Here is a 15,498-nt window from a genome sequence, read left to right as displayed (position 1 = left end):
CCACTGTGAAAGAGTAGTGAAATTCCAAGCTCTTTCGTGACTACTCACATTGTCAAGGAACTATGAAAGTAATACATCAAAGGAAGGCAATTAAAGGGCTTAGACTACACCTCACAGTCAACCCTCACAACAAAGAAACACCTGACGCGGGACAATACCGTACTCATCAGAAAAGATGAACACTGCAGTAGGTCCGCTGGTCCAACTAGACAGGTCCTCACGACAACCCCCTAACAAAAAATTCTACCCAAGAAATAAGGTTCATTATTTGTCCAATGTATTATTAAACTCTAACCAAATTTTATTAATTATATAAACCTAAGGAAATATTCATATTATTTTCAAAACTGCTTTTTATGAAACAAGATTCAATTATATTTCTGCCAACCATGGACTTGCTTGATACAACTTTCTCAACTTTTTGAAAATCAATTGGATAGTTAAAATCTCTCACATGAATAAATAGAGCATTGGAATCTTGTCCAGTTATTTGTAGGTTTTCTGTAAATTTTAAAAACCTACAAATAACTGTTCCTTTGTACACTATTATTCTTCCCATCAAGATAGAGTTAAACTGTCTGTTTTCTCATCAATGTTTTTGAGAGCTTTACGTATTTGTAGTCCAGAGTTCATAGATGAGGAAATATCCAAAAATTTATGAAATAGCCAATGATCTGAAATACCCGAGGAATGCAATTGATAAATCATTTAAAATTGCTAGAAATGCTTTTTACAACCCAAAATGGGACAACCAGCCTTATTCAACTAAAAATATGTTGGTTCTCCCTTACCATGAAAACTTGGTTGATATGCCTTCTCTTCTTAAGACTTTTAATATTAAAGTTGTATTTGAAAATCTTGATACTGTAAAAAAACTTTTGATAAAAAATTCCCCCCAAAATGCTGACGGATGTCTCTATAAGATTCCTTGTAAAAATTTGCGATAAAGTTTATTACGGTCAAACTGGTAAAAATCTCGAACTTAGATTGTATTGTAAGACATTGGGCCCCTCAGAGAAAACAAGAGAATTCCTCTTTCCTTTCTCATCAGAGTTGTGTTTCTCAGGGTCGCATATTTCCTGATATGCCTTTTTAATGAAAAAAAGTTGGGATATTTGTGCTAATGTGATAAATTGTCAGTACCATCAGTGTGCACTGATGAACGGGACTAGGGTTATACAATACGGGGATACCTTTCTCGCGTCGCACAGCGACCCAAATACATATAGTTACCCTTGCACTCACGAAGTCCCCTGTAACCACTGCAACCATTGCAACCACTACTTAACCCTATTACTGTTATCACTTCGAACCTTTGCCATATCTCTCTGCTACAAACTTTTGAGAAAATCCTTCAAGATTACATTTAAGTTACGGAGAGAGAAAGAAAGAGAGAGAGAGAGAGAGAGAGAGAGAGAGAGAGAGAGAGAGAGAGAGAGAGAGAGATCCCTTTCACAAAAAAATCCACACCAAGCTTCCTTTAACTCTGGGTGTCTTCCAGACCACAAAGCCAGCAAACAATTTTCTTATCTATAAACTTATTCGCCCGCCTTGCCGGGTTCGTGCATTATAACTTGCACACGCACGTACACTCTTTCCCAAGACATTTCTGTGTTCGTAGCCAACATGTGACGTCTGTCAAAGTTTTCCTAAGCATTTTATTTTTACTCGTCTCAAGGGCCATTTATTCTTCAGTACTCTTACTATTAATGATACTTGTATATCTAACTGAAAAAAATGTGTATCTCATGTTTTCAGGAACCATTTATTCGTGTACAGAATTCTATAGAATGTTAAAAGTCTTTTCTAATTCAGATAAAGCAATGGAATCATTTACATTCAGACACAAAACATATAAAAACACAATATTAAGTTAGAAGAGAATTTTTCATGCAGTTCTAGGCAGTCATATGCAAGTCAACGATTGTGAACTCCTGTGTAAGTAACTTCACACATTTCACTCTCTGAAATTTATGACAGCATTATTTCCAGCGTAGATATATTACCGACTTATTTACAGCTCTCAGGCACATTTACAAATATGTCTGGATCTCAGTTGCATTACCACTCTTTTTCAGAGCTCAGAAACACAGAAGAATAAAAGCTACACGTTTTTACATAGATTTTACCATTCTATATTTCCTTTATTTATACTTGTCTTCCACTTGTATGCAATAGTCATTTCATCATTCTACGCACATTCAGAGTGCTGATTAAATGATCTCAGTCTATCTTTGCATGAAAAAACCCTTATACAGTGGATTAACTTGGTAATCCTTCTACCGTGGCTGGAGTAACACTAAAGCTTCATTCATTTTGAAATAATTACTATCAGTTACGTTTCACTCCGTCTCGGAGTGAAAAGGCTTCATAAGACAGATCGACAAGTCGTTCGTTACAGTTTCCTCGCCAAACTGTGGGTCATTTATGAACTCAGGTGCATAAATACTCTTGCTTCAAACACTCAGATACATTACTCTTATTTACTATACTGAACTACATGAAACTGAATGTTAGAGGAATGCAGTCAGAAGCCTGAGTAGCTCCATGACCAACTATCACATGAACGTAGATAAGTACGCTTTTGGAGCAAGTTGCAATGTGAACATACTAAGTGATGTTGTAATGGCCAGACTCAGATTTAGTTACAAGTACTTCGAGCATACACATGATAATTACACCAAATACAAAGTATTTGGCCAGCGCTATGGTCACTATCATGTACACTATGTGCTTAATTGTACACTTATTGAGAAATATAGAAATAGACAGTATATTAACCTATGTTACAAGTCAAGATATTAATGAAAATAAATTTGCTTGTAGGAGGTAAGTGAAATGTATTTATAAATCCAGATGTACTCCTGCTAACCCTTTTGGGGCCTCGTTCCTAGGCCTTTTATGTATCCAAATGTTCATGCGCTGCGTCCACAGAATGAATATGGGATGCACAATATACTAGCCACTTCTGTGGCAAAATCTCTGAAATAAATTACCTCTCTGATTACCAGCACTAGAGCACACTTTCATCTTTATGGTTCCAATATTATAGCTAAATTTAACAGCTTATCATCACCATTTAGCCGAAGACTTAAATATACCTTGTGATTCCTGGGAGCTTCCCTGCCCAGTTTTCCATCATCAGTTCTGTCCTTTCTCTTCCACCCTCTTCTTTGCACATTTCCTTCCTCTGTTCACCCATCGTTCTCTTTAGCTCCTTCTCTCTTTTCTTTCCTCCTTTCCTGCAGGAGTTCTCCTCCATTATGTAACTCTACAGTCGTCCGGTGTTCGTCACCCTCCTCAGAAGGGTTAATATTTCTCTGTAATATTAATATCACGTCTTTTACTGGACACGAGGAACATCAAAGAGTGATCTGTGCCTTGTGTTATGGTCATGTGTTCTGTTGAGGTTGGCAAGGAGATGTTTGAGGGGAGGGTTAATATCAGAGTTAAGTGTTCTATGTATGTAATAGGTGCAGTAATAAGTATGAATGTTTTGTATGGTGAATAGGTTTAGTGTATTGAATATTGGTGGAGTGTGCTGCCTATAGTGAGAATTTGTTATCATTCTAACATGTCTATTATCATTTTTATTTTGAAATATTTCAGATTTTATTGATATTTCGTTGTCTTGCTTTCCTTAAATGCTTTTTACTTATTTTTATACAATTTAGGTAATCCATTTGTACTTCCGTGAAAATTCGTTTTATATTCCTCACTTAATTTGTTTTGCATAATTTACTTACATCTCTGTCTTATTTTTCTTTACAGCATTTAAAAGTATTCTATGGGTAATATTTAGGTGGTCTCATGGTACTTTTGAGAAGAGTACATTGAAGAAATTGTTGTCTTAATTGAAGAGAGAGAATAGCACAAGATGCAGTTTAATGATTCACGAAATCGTAATGACATGACTACTGGCAAACCATACCACGGGCGGGGATAGAACCCGCGATCAGAGAGCCATTAAACTCCAGACCGGCACGTCCAGTGGCTACCGCGTCGGTCTGGACTTTTATGACTCTGATCGCGGTTTCCATCCCCGCCCGTGGAGCGTTTTTTTATGCAGTTTAATCCCATCAACTGACATCTGCACTTGGATCAGTGACAGATGCTCCTGAATCTGGCAGCCACGTGTGTTATAAGACCAAGTGAGAACTAATTTTTTGCGTTGGACGATGTCTGGCAATTAAATGTGTTCTGAGGAAAGAAGAGTAATCCTTTGTTATAGAGGACGATGCCTGAGGGCAACTGGGTACGTACTTGTTGCAGAGGACGATGCCTGAGGACAACTGGGTACGTGTTGTAGAGGACGATGTGTGAGGGCAACTTGGTACTTACCTGTCGTAGAGGACGATGTGTGAAGGCAACTGGGTACTTACCTGTCGTAAAGGACTATGTGTGAGGGTAACTGGGTACTTACCTGTTGTAGAGGATGATGTGTGAGGGCAACTGGGTACGTACTTGTTGTAGAGGACGATGCCTGAGGACAACTGGGTACGTGTTGTAGAGGACGATGTGTGAAGGCAACTGGGTACTTACCTGTCGTAGAGGAAGATGTGTGAGGGCAACTGGGTACATACCTGTCGTAGAGGATGATGTGTGAGGGTAACTGGGTACTTACTTGTTGTAGAGGATGATGTGTGAGGGCAACTGGGTACTTACTTGTTGTAGAGGATGATTTGTGAGGGCAACTGGGTACTTGTTGTAGAGTATGATTTGTGAGGGCAACTGGGTACTTACTTGTTGCAGAGGATGATTTGTGAGGGCAACTGGGTTCTTGTTGCAGAGGACGATGTGTGAGGGCAACTGGGTACTTACTTGTTGTAGAGGACGATATGTCAGGGCAACTGGGTACTTACTTGTTGTAGAGAACGATGTCTGGCAGCCATATGTGTTCTGAGGGTACATAGAGCATCTCAACTCCTCCGTAGTCCTCAGGGTTCCATTGTAGCTTATAGTCATGCCACTCCTGTGGAACGTAAAAGCAAGCAGTGAGTGGTAGTAATAGTGTCTGCATGTTAGCAGGTTGGTGGGAGTACTGATACAAGAATTGTAGGGATCCTGATAAAATGTTTGTGGGATTACTGATAAAAGGACGGTGAGAATACTGATAAAATGATGGTAATACTACTGATAAATTGGTGGTGGGAGCACTGGCAAAAGATACTGACTGATATCTGCAGTAGTGGATTTATCAAAATACAAAAAAGGGTCGTTTTTGGGCCATGAACCATCGAACGTTAATATTATCTGTAACGTTCGACAGTTTGTATTTTATTTGCATATTATAAAAACTGTTTAATTTTTTTGTAATCAAAACGCATATTTAAAGTTGTCATGTGTTGCTTAATATATATTTTTTTTATAAAATTAATTGATAACAAGACGCTGGCAGCGGGACACCGGCAGTAATACAATCAAGCAAACGCTTGACTCTAATGTTAAAATGTTACTTCTGCTACTGCAGTAGCCGACAGCAGTGAGGGACCACCTAAAAGGGGCCCCAAAATATTGTGCTGGTTAGGGCTCCTTCACCTCTACGTCCACTGATCCATACAAAGGAGGTGGGAGCACTAACGAGGGTGGTTCCATGGATGATGCTTGGGTACCTAGGTCATAAGGACTGTAGTATATGTATCTTACACAAATTTATATATTATATAGACATGAATACCAACTATACATACATACATATATATAAATATGCACTTAGTGGACAGTTTATCAGATACATCTGAAGGTTACTGAAAATACCTTATCAACCAATCACATGACAGCGCCTCAATGTCTAAAAGTACACAGTAATGGTCATGAGGTTCACTTCTTCTTCAGGACAAACATGAGAATGGGAAAGAAATGTAATCTAAGTGACTTAGATAGTAGAATGATTGTTGGTGACAGACAAGGTAGTTCAAACATCTCAGAAACTACTGATCAGGGATTTTCACGCACAACACTTTAGTGGTTATGGAGAAATGGCGTGAGAAGCATCAGTTGGGTGGCAGTTCTGTGGGGTGAAACGTCTTGTTTATTCGAGAGGTCAGAGTAGAATGGCCACACTGTTTCAAGCCGACAGAAAGGTGACAGCAACTTAAACAATCAAGCTTTACAATGGTGGTATATAGAATAGCCTCTCTGAAAGTACAACACGTTGAACTATAAAGTGGATAGATGACAGCAGCGAAAAAAGACCACACTGGGTTTTACTCTCGTCAGCTTAGAACAGGAAACTGAAGCTACTAGACAACGGCTGTCTGAAAAAACGTAGCCTGAACTGACAAAACACGATTTCTGCTGCGACATGCAGATGGTAGGATCAAAATTTGGCTTAAACCTTTGGGATAAGGTGGAACGGGAGAATGAATGTACAGCCCACGAATCTGCAGCAACTGAGTAATGCTGTCATGTCAACATGGACCAGAATCTATGCCATGAATCTATGCCATGAAGAATTCAAGCTGTCCTGAGGGCAAAAGGGATCATTACCCGGTACTAGAAAGGTGTGCCTACTAAAGTGACTACTCAGCGTTCATGCAGGCATACGTGCAACACATACGTACATATACTCATACAAATATACATACATACATACATACATACATACATACAACAATATATACACCAATAGGTTTGTTTCTCAGAGCGTATAATCACTGAGAGCATAATTTAAATCCTTTTCTAAGGATTAAATCATCCTTTAATGGTGGTGAAAACGTCACATGCATCCTTAAATACCCTCGAATAGTCGACAAGCTTTAAATCCAATTAACCAACTAACTTACAAATGTACTTGTTGGTGGTGAGTGATAAATTAAAAAATACATCCATGTAAAATATTCTCTGTAGAAATTCTTAACAAATGAAAACAAACTTGTGTAATATTAACGTTAACTTCCACTTTAAATTCCCAAATTCATTGTACTCGCCGTCGTATATTTTCCTACCAATATGTTTCTTTGAAAATATACCAAGATTATGGCCTTGGGACATGGTACGTATTTGTTGATGACTTATTTAATGTCAGGAAAGATTAATTGGGACTCTTTGCAACTTTCTTGGAAAATCTAAAAGATCTGGAGCGCAGGAGAGACACGTACATGATAATATGTACTCACTGGAACGAAGGAGAGACAGATACATGGTAATTTGTACTCACTGGAGAGAAGGAGAGACAGATACATGATAATATGTACTCACGAGAGCGAAGGAGAGACAGATACACGGTAATATGTACTCACTGGAACGAAGGAGAGACAGATACATGATAATATATACTCACTGGAGCGAAGGACAGACAGATACATGATAATATGTACTCACTGGAGCGAAGGAAAGACAGATACATGATCTATACATTATGTAGAGAGGAGAAAGACAGCTGGTTACTCCTGGATATAAGAACATAAAAACATAAGAATGGAGGAACACTGCAGAAGGATCACTGGCCCACACAATTAATCGTTTAGCGTAAATCTTCAACTTTGGCTATATTAAAGAAATGTATCGGAATAGTTTCTACGTGCACCTAATACACAAACAAAGAGTATCTTGGCGGTACAATTCCAAAGACATGGCTATCCATAATAGTCTTGCTAGAGGCAACACAGTAACTGTAGAGTCATTAGGCAATATGATAGGAGCATGATGGTTTCTTCAACAGAAATGTTAATTGGTGTAGATGAATAGTTTAGAGAACCGACAAGTTGATAAATTAGACACATACAACATTTGGGTATCTTTATTGAGGAAATGTTTCGCCACACAGTGGCGTTTGAAGTCACTGTGTGGCGAAACGTTTCCTCTATAAAGATACCCAAGTGTTGCATATGTGTCTAATTCTCGTGATAATTGCTCTAAAACATGTGAAAGAACTTCAAAAAAAAATTCCTCTCACACAATATGATACCTCGTTACTTTCACGAATTAGGTAACAGTGTCATCTATAGTTAAAAATATTACGAAATACCATTCACATGTAAATATAAATGAAAACAGAACAGTAACTGAACACGAGGGATCTGGTAGACATGTGCATCACACTTCACCAAATTTCCAGCACTTAAAAAAAAATAAATTTAATGTTATCTGGGAAGTTGCTTCCATTATATAAAGATTAAATTGAAAGTATATATATATATATATATATATATATATATATATATATATATATATATATATATAAATACACATATATATACAGATATATATATATATATATATATATATATATATATATAGACATAGAAATATATATATATATATACATATACATATATATATATATATATATACATATACATATATATATATATATATATATATATATATATATATATATATACATACATATACATATATATACATATATATATATACATATACATATATATATATATATATATATATATATATATATAGATATATATATATATATATATATATATATAGATATATATATAGATATATATATATATATATATATATATATATATATATATATATATATATATATATATCGTTCCGAATAGGTAAAATTTGGTATTTTGCCTTAAATAGCAACTCTCTTCTTGCCGAATAAGGCAAGCAAAAATTTGTGTAAGCAATAATTTCTCAAAATCATTCTGATTCTAACGAAAAATGCAAATTTTATTGTGTTTGCTTATTATTAATTTAAATGCGCTTGTTATAATAAGTTTTCTAAGGTTCTTTTGGTAGAAAATTATTCATTTTTACCTTAACATAAATGAAAAAAACATATCTTTAAACGTATAAGAGAAAATTTTAGAATGGACTTAATTTTAAATGAGTTATTGTTAATTAACCAGTTTTACCTGTTCGGCACGACACACACACACACACAGGGGCAGGGGGGGAGGTGGGGTTGCTCTGCTCGTAAAAAACAGATGGAAATTCGAGAAAATGGAAGGAATAGATGAGACGGGAGAAAGAGACTACATAGCAGGTACACTTCAGTCGGGGGAACACAAAGTGGTCATTGCAGTGATGTATAATCCACCACAGAACTGCAGGAGGCCAAGAGAGGAATATGAAGAGAGCAACAGAGCAATGGTGGACACACTTGCTGAGGTGGCAAGAAGAGCTCACTCCAGCAGAGCAAAGTTGCTGGTTATGGGGGATTTCAACCACAGGGAGATTGACTGGGAAAACCTGGAGCCACATGGGGGTCCCGAAACATGGAGAGCCAGGATGTTGGACGTGGTGCTGGAAAACCTCATGCACCAACATGTTAAGGACACTACCAGAGTGAGAGGGGAGGATGAACCAGCAAGATTGGACCTTGTGTTCACCCTGGGCAGCTCAGACATTGAGGACATCAAGTATGAGAGTCCCCTAGGAGCTAGCGACCACGTGGTTCTGTGCTTTGAATACATAGTAGAGCTGCAAGTGGAGAGAATAACAGGAGTAGAATGGGAAAAACCTGACTATAAAAGAGGGGACTACATAGGGTTGAAGAACTTCCTGCGGGAGGTCCAGTGGGACAGAGAACTGGCAGGAAAGCCAGTAAATGAAATGATGGAATATGTAGCAACAAAATGCAAGGAGGCAGTGGAAAGGGTCATTCCCAAGGGCAACAGTAACAACGGGAAGACCAGAACAAGCCCCTGGTTCATCCGACGGTGTAAGGAGGCAAAAACAAAGTGCAATAGAGAATGGAAAAAGTACAGAAGGCAGAGAACACACGAAAATAGGGAGATCAGTTGCAGAGCCAGGAATGAGTACGCACAGGTAAGGAGGGAGGCCCAGCGACAGTATGAAAATGACATAGCATCGAGAATCAAGACTGACCCGAAACTGTTGTATAGCCACATCAGGAGGAAGACAACAGTCAAAGACCAGGTGATCAGATTAAGGACAGAAGGTGGAGAACTCACAAGAAATGATCAGGAGGTATGTGAGGAGCTGAACAGGAGATTTAAGGAAGTTTTTACAGTAGAGACAGGAAGGGCTGTGGGAAGACAGAACAGAAGGGAACATCAAGAGGGAATATACCAACAAGTGTTGGATGACATACGAACAACTGAGGAGGAGGTGAAGAAGCTCTTAAGTGACCTTGACACCTCAAAGGCGATGGGACCGGACAACATCTCCCCATGGGTCCTTAGAGAAGGAGCAGAGATGCTGTGTGTGCCTCTAACCACAATCTTCAACACATCCCTTGAAACTGGGCAACTACCTGAGAAATGGAAGACAGCTAATGTAGTCCCCATATTTAAGAAAGGAAACAGAAACGAGGCACTAAACTACAGACCTGTGTCTCTGACATGTATCGTGTGCAAAGTCATGGAGAAGATTATCAGGAGGAGAGTGGTCGAACACCTGGAAAGGAACAAGATTATAAATGAAAACCAGCATGGGTTCATGGAAGGCAAATCTTGTATCACAAACCTCCTGGAGTTTTATGACAAGGTAACAGAAGTAAGACACGAGAGAGAGGGTTGGGTAGATTGCGTTTTCCTAGACTGCAGGAAGGCCTTTGACACAGTTCCCCACAAGAGATTAGTGCAGAAGCTGGAGGATCAGGCACACGTAAAAGGAAGGGCACTGCAATGGATAAGGGAATACCTGACAGGGAGGCAGCAACGAGTCATGGTACGTGAAGAGGTATCACAGTGGGCGCCTGTTACGAGCGGGGTCCCACAGGGGTTAGTTCTAGGACCAGTGCTATTTTTGATATATGTGAACGACATGATGGAAGGAATAGACTCTGAAGTGTCCCTGTTCGCAGATGACGTGAAGTTGATGAGAAGAATTAAATCGGACGAGGATGAGGCAGGACTGCAAAGAGACCTGGAGAGGCTGGACATGTGGTCCAGTAACTGGCTTCTCGAATTCAATCCAGCCAAATGCAAAGTCATGAAGATTGGGGAGGGGCAAAGAAGACCGCACACAGAGTATAGGCTAGGTGGACAAAGACTACAGACCTCACTCAGGGAGAAAGACCTTGGGGTGACCATAACACCGAGCACATCACCGGAGGCACACATCAACCAAATAACCGCTGCAGCATACGGGCGCCTGGCAAACCTGAGAATAGCGTTCCGATACCTTAATAAGGAATCGTTCAAGACACTGTACACTGTGTATGTTAGGCCCATACTGGAGTATGCAGCACCAGTCTGGAACCCACACCTGGTCAAGCACGTCAAGAAGTTAGAGAAAGTACAAAGGTTTGCAACAAGGCTAGTCCCAGAGCTCAAGGGAATGTCGTACGAGGAAAGGTTAAGGGAAATCGGACTGACGACACTGGAGGACAGAAGGGTCAGGGGAGACATGATAACGACATACAAGATACTGCGGGGAATAGACAAGGTGGACAGAGATAGGATGTTCCAGAGAGGGGACACAGGGACAAGGGGTCACAACTGGAAGCTGAAGACTCAGACGAGTCACAGGGACGTTAGGAAGTATTTCTTCAGTCATAGAGTTGTCAGCAAGTGGAATAGCCTAGCAAGTGAAGTAGTGGAGGCAGGAACCATACATAGTTTTAAGAAGAGGTATGACAAAGCTCAGGAAGCAGAGAGAGAGATGATCCAGTAGCGATCAGTGAAGAGGCGGGGCCAGGAGCTGAGTCTCGACCCCTGCAACCACAATTAGGTGAGTACAATTAGGTGAGTACACACACACATACACACACACACACACACACACACACACACATACACACACACATACACACATACACACACATACACGCATACACAAACACACACACACACACACACACACACACACACACACACACACACACACACACACACACACACACACATACACACACACACACACACACACACACATACACACACACACACACATACACTCACACTCACAGGAGGAGAAAAAAGCGATTGAAGGTATCATGAAGGTGATAGGCGAGGGGAAAATGACCCAGGTGGCAAATTTTCGGGGAATCGGGTGGTTCACAGAGAAAAGGAATCGGCCTCTCATAGTAATTTTCAAGGCAGAATCAACCCGAACCATGATCCTGCAGGAGAAAGGACGGCTGAGAGGCAGGCAGGAGTTCATGCGTGTGTACCTCGATCGAGACAGAACACAGGAGGAAAGGATCAAGGTACAACACCTAGCTCTGCTTGGCGCGTGATTCTTGTAGGATTGTACGATCCCGTGGGTTAGAGTGTCGTGAATTTTTGTTCACCATGAACCGGGCTAAAACAACACAGGTTCGATCCCCCGGCAAGTCGCAGTGTTATTATTGATTAAATATCACTCGTTCGTGGTTACAATGATATATATAAATATATATATATATATATATATATATATATATATATATATATATATATATATATATATATATATATATATATATATATATATATATATATTAACACTGATCTCTGGTCGAAGGAGACTCGACCCTACTAACCTTGAAACAAGGTACGCATTGCCTTACCATTCTCACCACACTGGACCAATACCTTGGCGTCCAGCTTGCGCTAGACGTTTCATCCAAGGCAGCATTGTTAAAATCTCTAGTAAGACTGATGCATGCAGGGGATGAGATGAAAAGCTGTAAGCCTTTCCCCTGAAAGCTGGCTGCCTTGGATCAAACGTCTAACGCAAGCTGGACGCCAAGGTATTGGTGCAGTGTGGTGAGAATGGAAAGGGACTGCGTACATTGTTCCAAGGTACGTAGGTTCGAGTCTCCTTCGGCAAGAGATCAGTGTTTGTGTATATTTCGCCTGCTCTTGCGAATTCCTTGCATATATATATATATATATATATATATATATATATATATATATATATATATATATATATATATATATATATATATATATATATATATATATATATATATATATATATATATATATATATATACATATATATATATATATATATATATATATATATATATATATATATATATATATATATATATATATATATATATATATATAACCTGCGGTGGGCCGCGTGCCCAGAATGCTGCAGGCATTTCCTCTCTGGATCGCAACACTGAGTCTCTGAAAGAGAAAGCTGGTCGCCTGTGGTCCTTGGTTTCTGTGATGAGCTTTTCACCCAGCTCTTTGAGGAACTTTAGAGCAGAGCACACTTGCCCCATGCTCCAAGGGTCTCCGACCCTATTAGAATGAAGTTATAGCAAGGGGAAAGGTCTTTATATTTTCGGATCTTCTGGGTCTCCCTGTGGCTGGCAGCTCCACCCCCTTCCACTACGGAGTATAGCAAGTAGGTGTCTGCCAGTGTGGCAGCACAGGTGTAGTTCCAGGCAATCTGCTTTCCATCCTTCCAGAGTAGCATAGTGGCTCCATCAGGACGCTTTTGACTTCCATCAGACCTCTGTACTTGGGGTTCCTGTTGAGCTGGGCAACGGGCTGTGGCGAGGCTTCTCTTTATGATGTCATTGACCTCCTCATGTCTGGCATACTTCCCTTCTGCTGTGTGACACACAAGACCATGAAGTCCGAATTGATCAGCTGTAGCCATGCCGCAAATACACCTATGTTCGGTGAGGATGGGGGCGGCTAGGCGAAGAGCAACACCCATCCGAATGGCCTGTGGGTCGAGAAGGGTGCCCAGGGAGGAATTGGCAACAGCTAACTAACAGGAAATCTGAGTGTGGTGCCTTCACTGCCAGGAGACGAGCTTTGTCCTTTCCTGAAGCATTAGAGAGCATTGTGTTGGCGATTTTTTTCATGATCGGTTTGTCCCAGTGGGACGGTTTGTGCTGTTTGGGAGAAGCTGGTCTACTGGAGGAGTCTGTAAGGGTGTCCCACCGAATCGCTGCTTCAGTAAACCTGGGCTCTTGAGCTCCTACCACGTCTCTCAAGCGTTCGGGTACTATCTTCTTGACTAAAGCACTGGAAGCCAATCACGAAGACAGAAATCAGGTAAAGCAACATGCGTTGCTTTACGCACCCCTATACCTCCCAGTCGCACTGGGAGGGTTGCCTGATCCCATTGCTCATCTTCTAGTGACAGGTTCAGGGCCTTCTTAAAAGTTGATCTCAGGTGTGCGTCATATTCATCGAGTGTTGGGTTGTCAAAAGAGGGTGCACACCTCAAGAAGTAAGTGAGTCTTGGCATAGTAAGACACCTTGTGAGGAGATACAGAGCATCATGGGCATCAAGATTGCTTATTCTCTCCTCCATTCTCATCAGGTCATTCAATTTGTCCCTGAGGACAGTGTCGATGGCCTGGTGACCCAGCGGTGCCCCCAAGAGGGTACTGTTGGACGGAGTGGTAGTTGAGACTTCCGGGAGGATTCTTCGCACAGCATTGATTATTTCCTGGTTCACTGTGATGATTTCACACTTGGAGGGATTGAGGATGAGTCCCAAGTCTTCTCCCTGTGTTTTCACCAGTTGTAGGTCCCCCACCAGGGACTCTTCAGTACCTGCCAGAGTGCCGTCATCCAGGTACCAGATATTGAGCTCACTGCGTAGGCTGGAAATTAGTTCTCTTACTGTCAAGCAGAAGAGAAGTGGAGCGAGTGGGTCACCTTGCTGAACACCCTCTGATGATTGAATTTCATGTTCTCCAAACAAAAGAATTGAGCCCCATACCTCCGCCCGGGATTGAACCCGCGGTCATAGAGTCTCAAAACTCCAGCCCGTCGCGTTAGCCACTAGACCAGCTAGCCACAATAAGATTCATCCAACTAGGTATATTTCTACACCATTGGAAGGTTAGCATAGGCACCACTGTGACCACAAATGCAAGTTTTTACAGACGAATCTCCAGCTAGCTGGGCTGGAGTTTTGAGACTCTATGACCGCGGGTTCAATCCCGGCCGGGGGTATGGTTTGTTTGCAATCGTGTCATTACGATTTCTTGAGTCAGTCGAGTCAAAAGAATTGAGGGTTTGGTGTAGCCGGCCGAAATGAAGGGAAAAAGACTGGGGAACCGATCCCGAACAGCTGGTAAAACAGCATCTCTCTTCATCATATTAAAGGCATTTATAAAAACAAGTTTGGCTATGGCCTTGTCTTCTGGTAGGTCCCTGATGTAGGCCCTTGCAGCATGAGCTGCAGCTTCACTGCCTTGAGAGACCCCAAAGCCGATCACAGTAAACAGGTGATTTTAAAATATGCAAAACAACCACTGTGAAAGAGTAGTGGAAATATTCATATTAGTGGAAATATTCATATTATTGTCAAAACTGCTTTTTTATGAAACAAGATTCAATTATATTACTGTCGACCATGGACTTGCTTGAAAATCAATTTGATGGTTAAAATCTCTCACATGAATAAATAGAGCATTGGAATCTTGTCCAGTTCTAATGCTATATTTATGTTGTTTTAATCTTAGTTCGAGACTTTTACCAGTTTGACCGTAATAAACTTTATCGCAAATTTTACAAGGAATCTTTCAGACACATCCGCCAGCATTTTGGGGGGAATTTTTTATCAAAAGTTTTTTTACTGTATCAAGATTTTTAAATACAACTTTGATATTAAAAGTCTTAAGAAGAGAAGGCATAT

At 40.3% G+C, this 15,498-nt stretch overlaps 1 protein-coding gene across 2 annotated transcripts in view; it reads right to left on the bottom strand.

Annotated features, from left to right (window-relative positions):
- The window catches only part of nAChRbeta2 (nicotinic acetylcholine receptor beta2), a 1,855,029-nt gene that overhangs the window by 1,089,371 nt on the left and 750,160 nt on the right, over window positions 1-15,498 (bottom strand). For both annotated transcript variants that reach the window (XM_070086879.1, XM_070086880.1), the window contains exon 4: window positions 4,863-4,972. In XM_070086879.1, the coding sequence (XP_069942980.1) occupies window positions 4,863-4,972 (110 nt within the window). The remainder of the gene's footprint in view (window positions 1-4,862; window positions 4,973-15,498) is intronic.

The sequence above is a fragment of the Cherax quadricarinatus genome, chromosome 20 (assembly GCF_038502225.1).
Source record: "Cherax quadricarinatus isolate ZL_2023a chromosome 20, ASM3850222v1, whole genome shotgun sequence".
Classification (NCBI taxonomy): Eukaryota; Metazoa; Arthropoda; class Malacostraca; order Decapoda; family Parastacidae; genus Cherax; species Cherax quadricarinatus.
The sequence above is the reverse complement of the archived record's forward strand: the minus strand, read 5'-3'. Positions and strand labels throughout refer to the sequence as shown.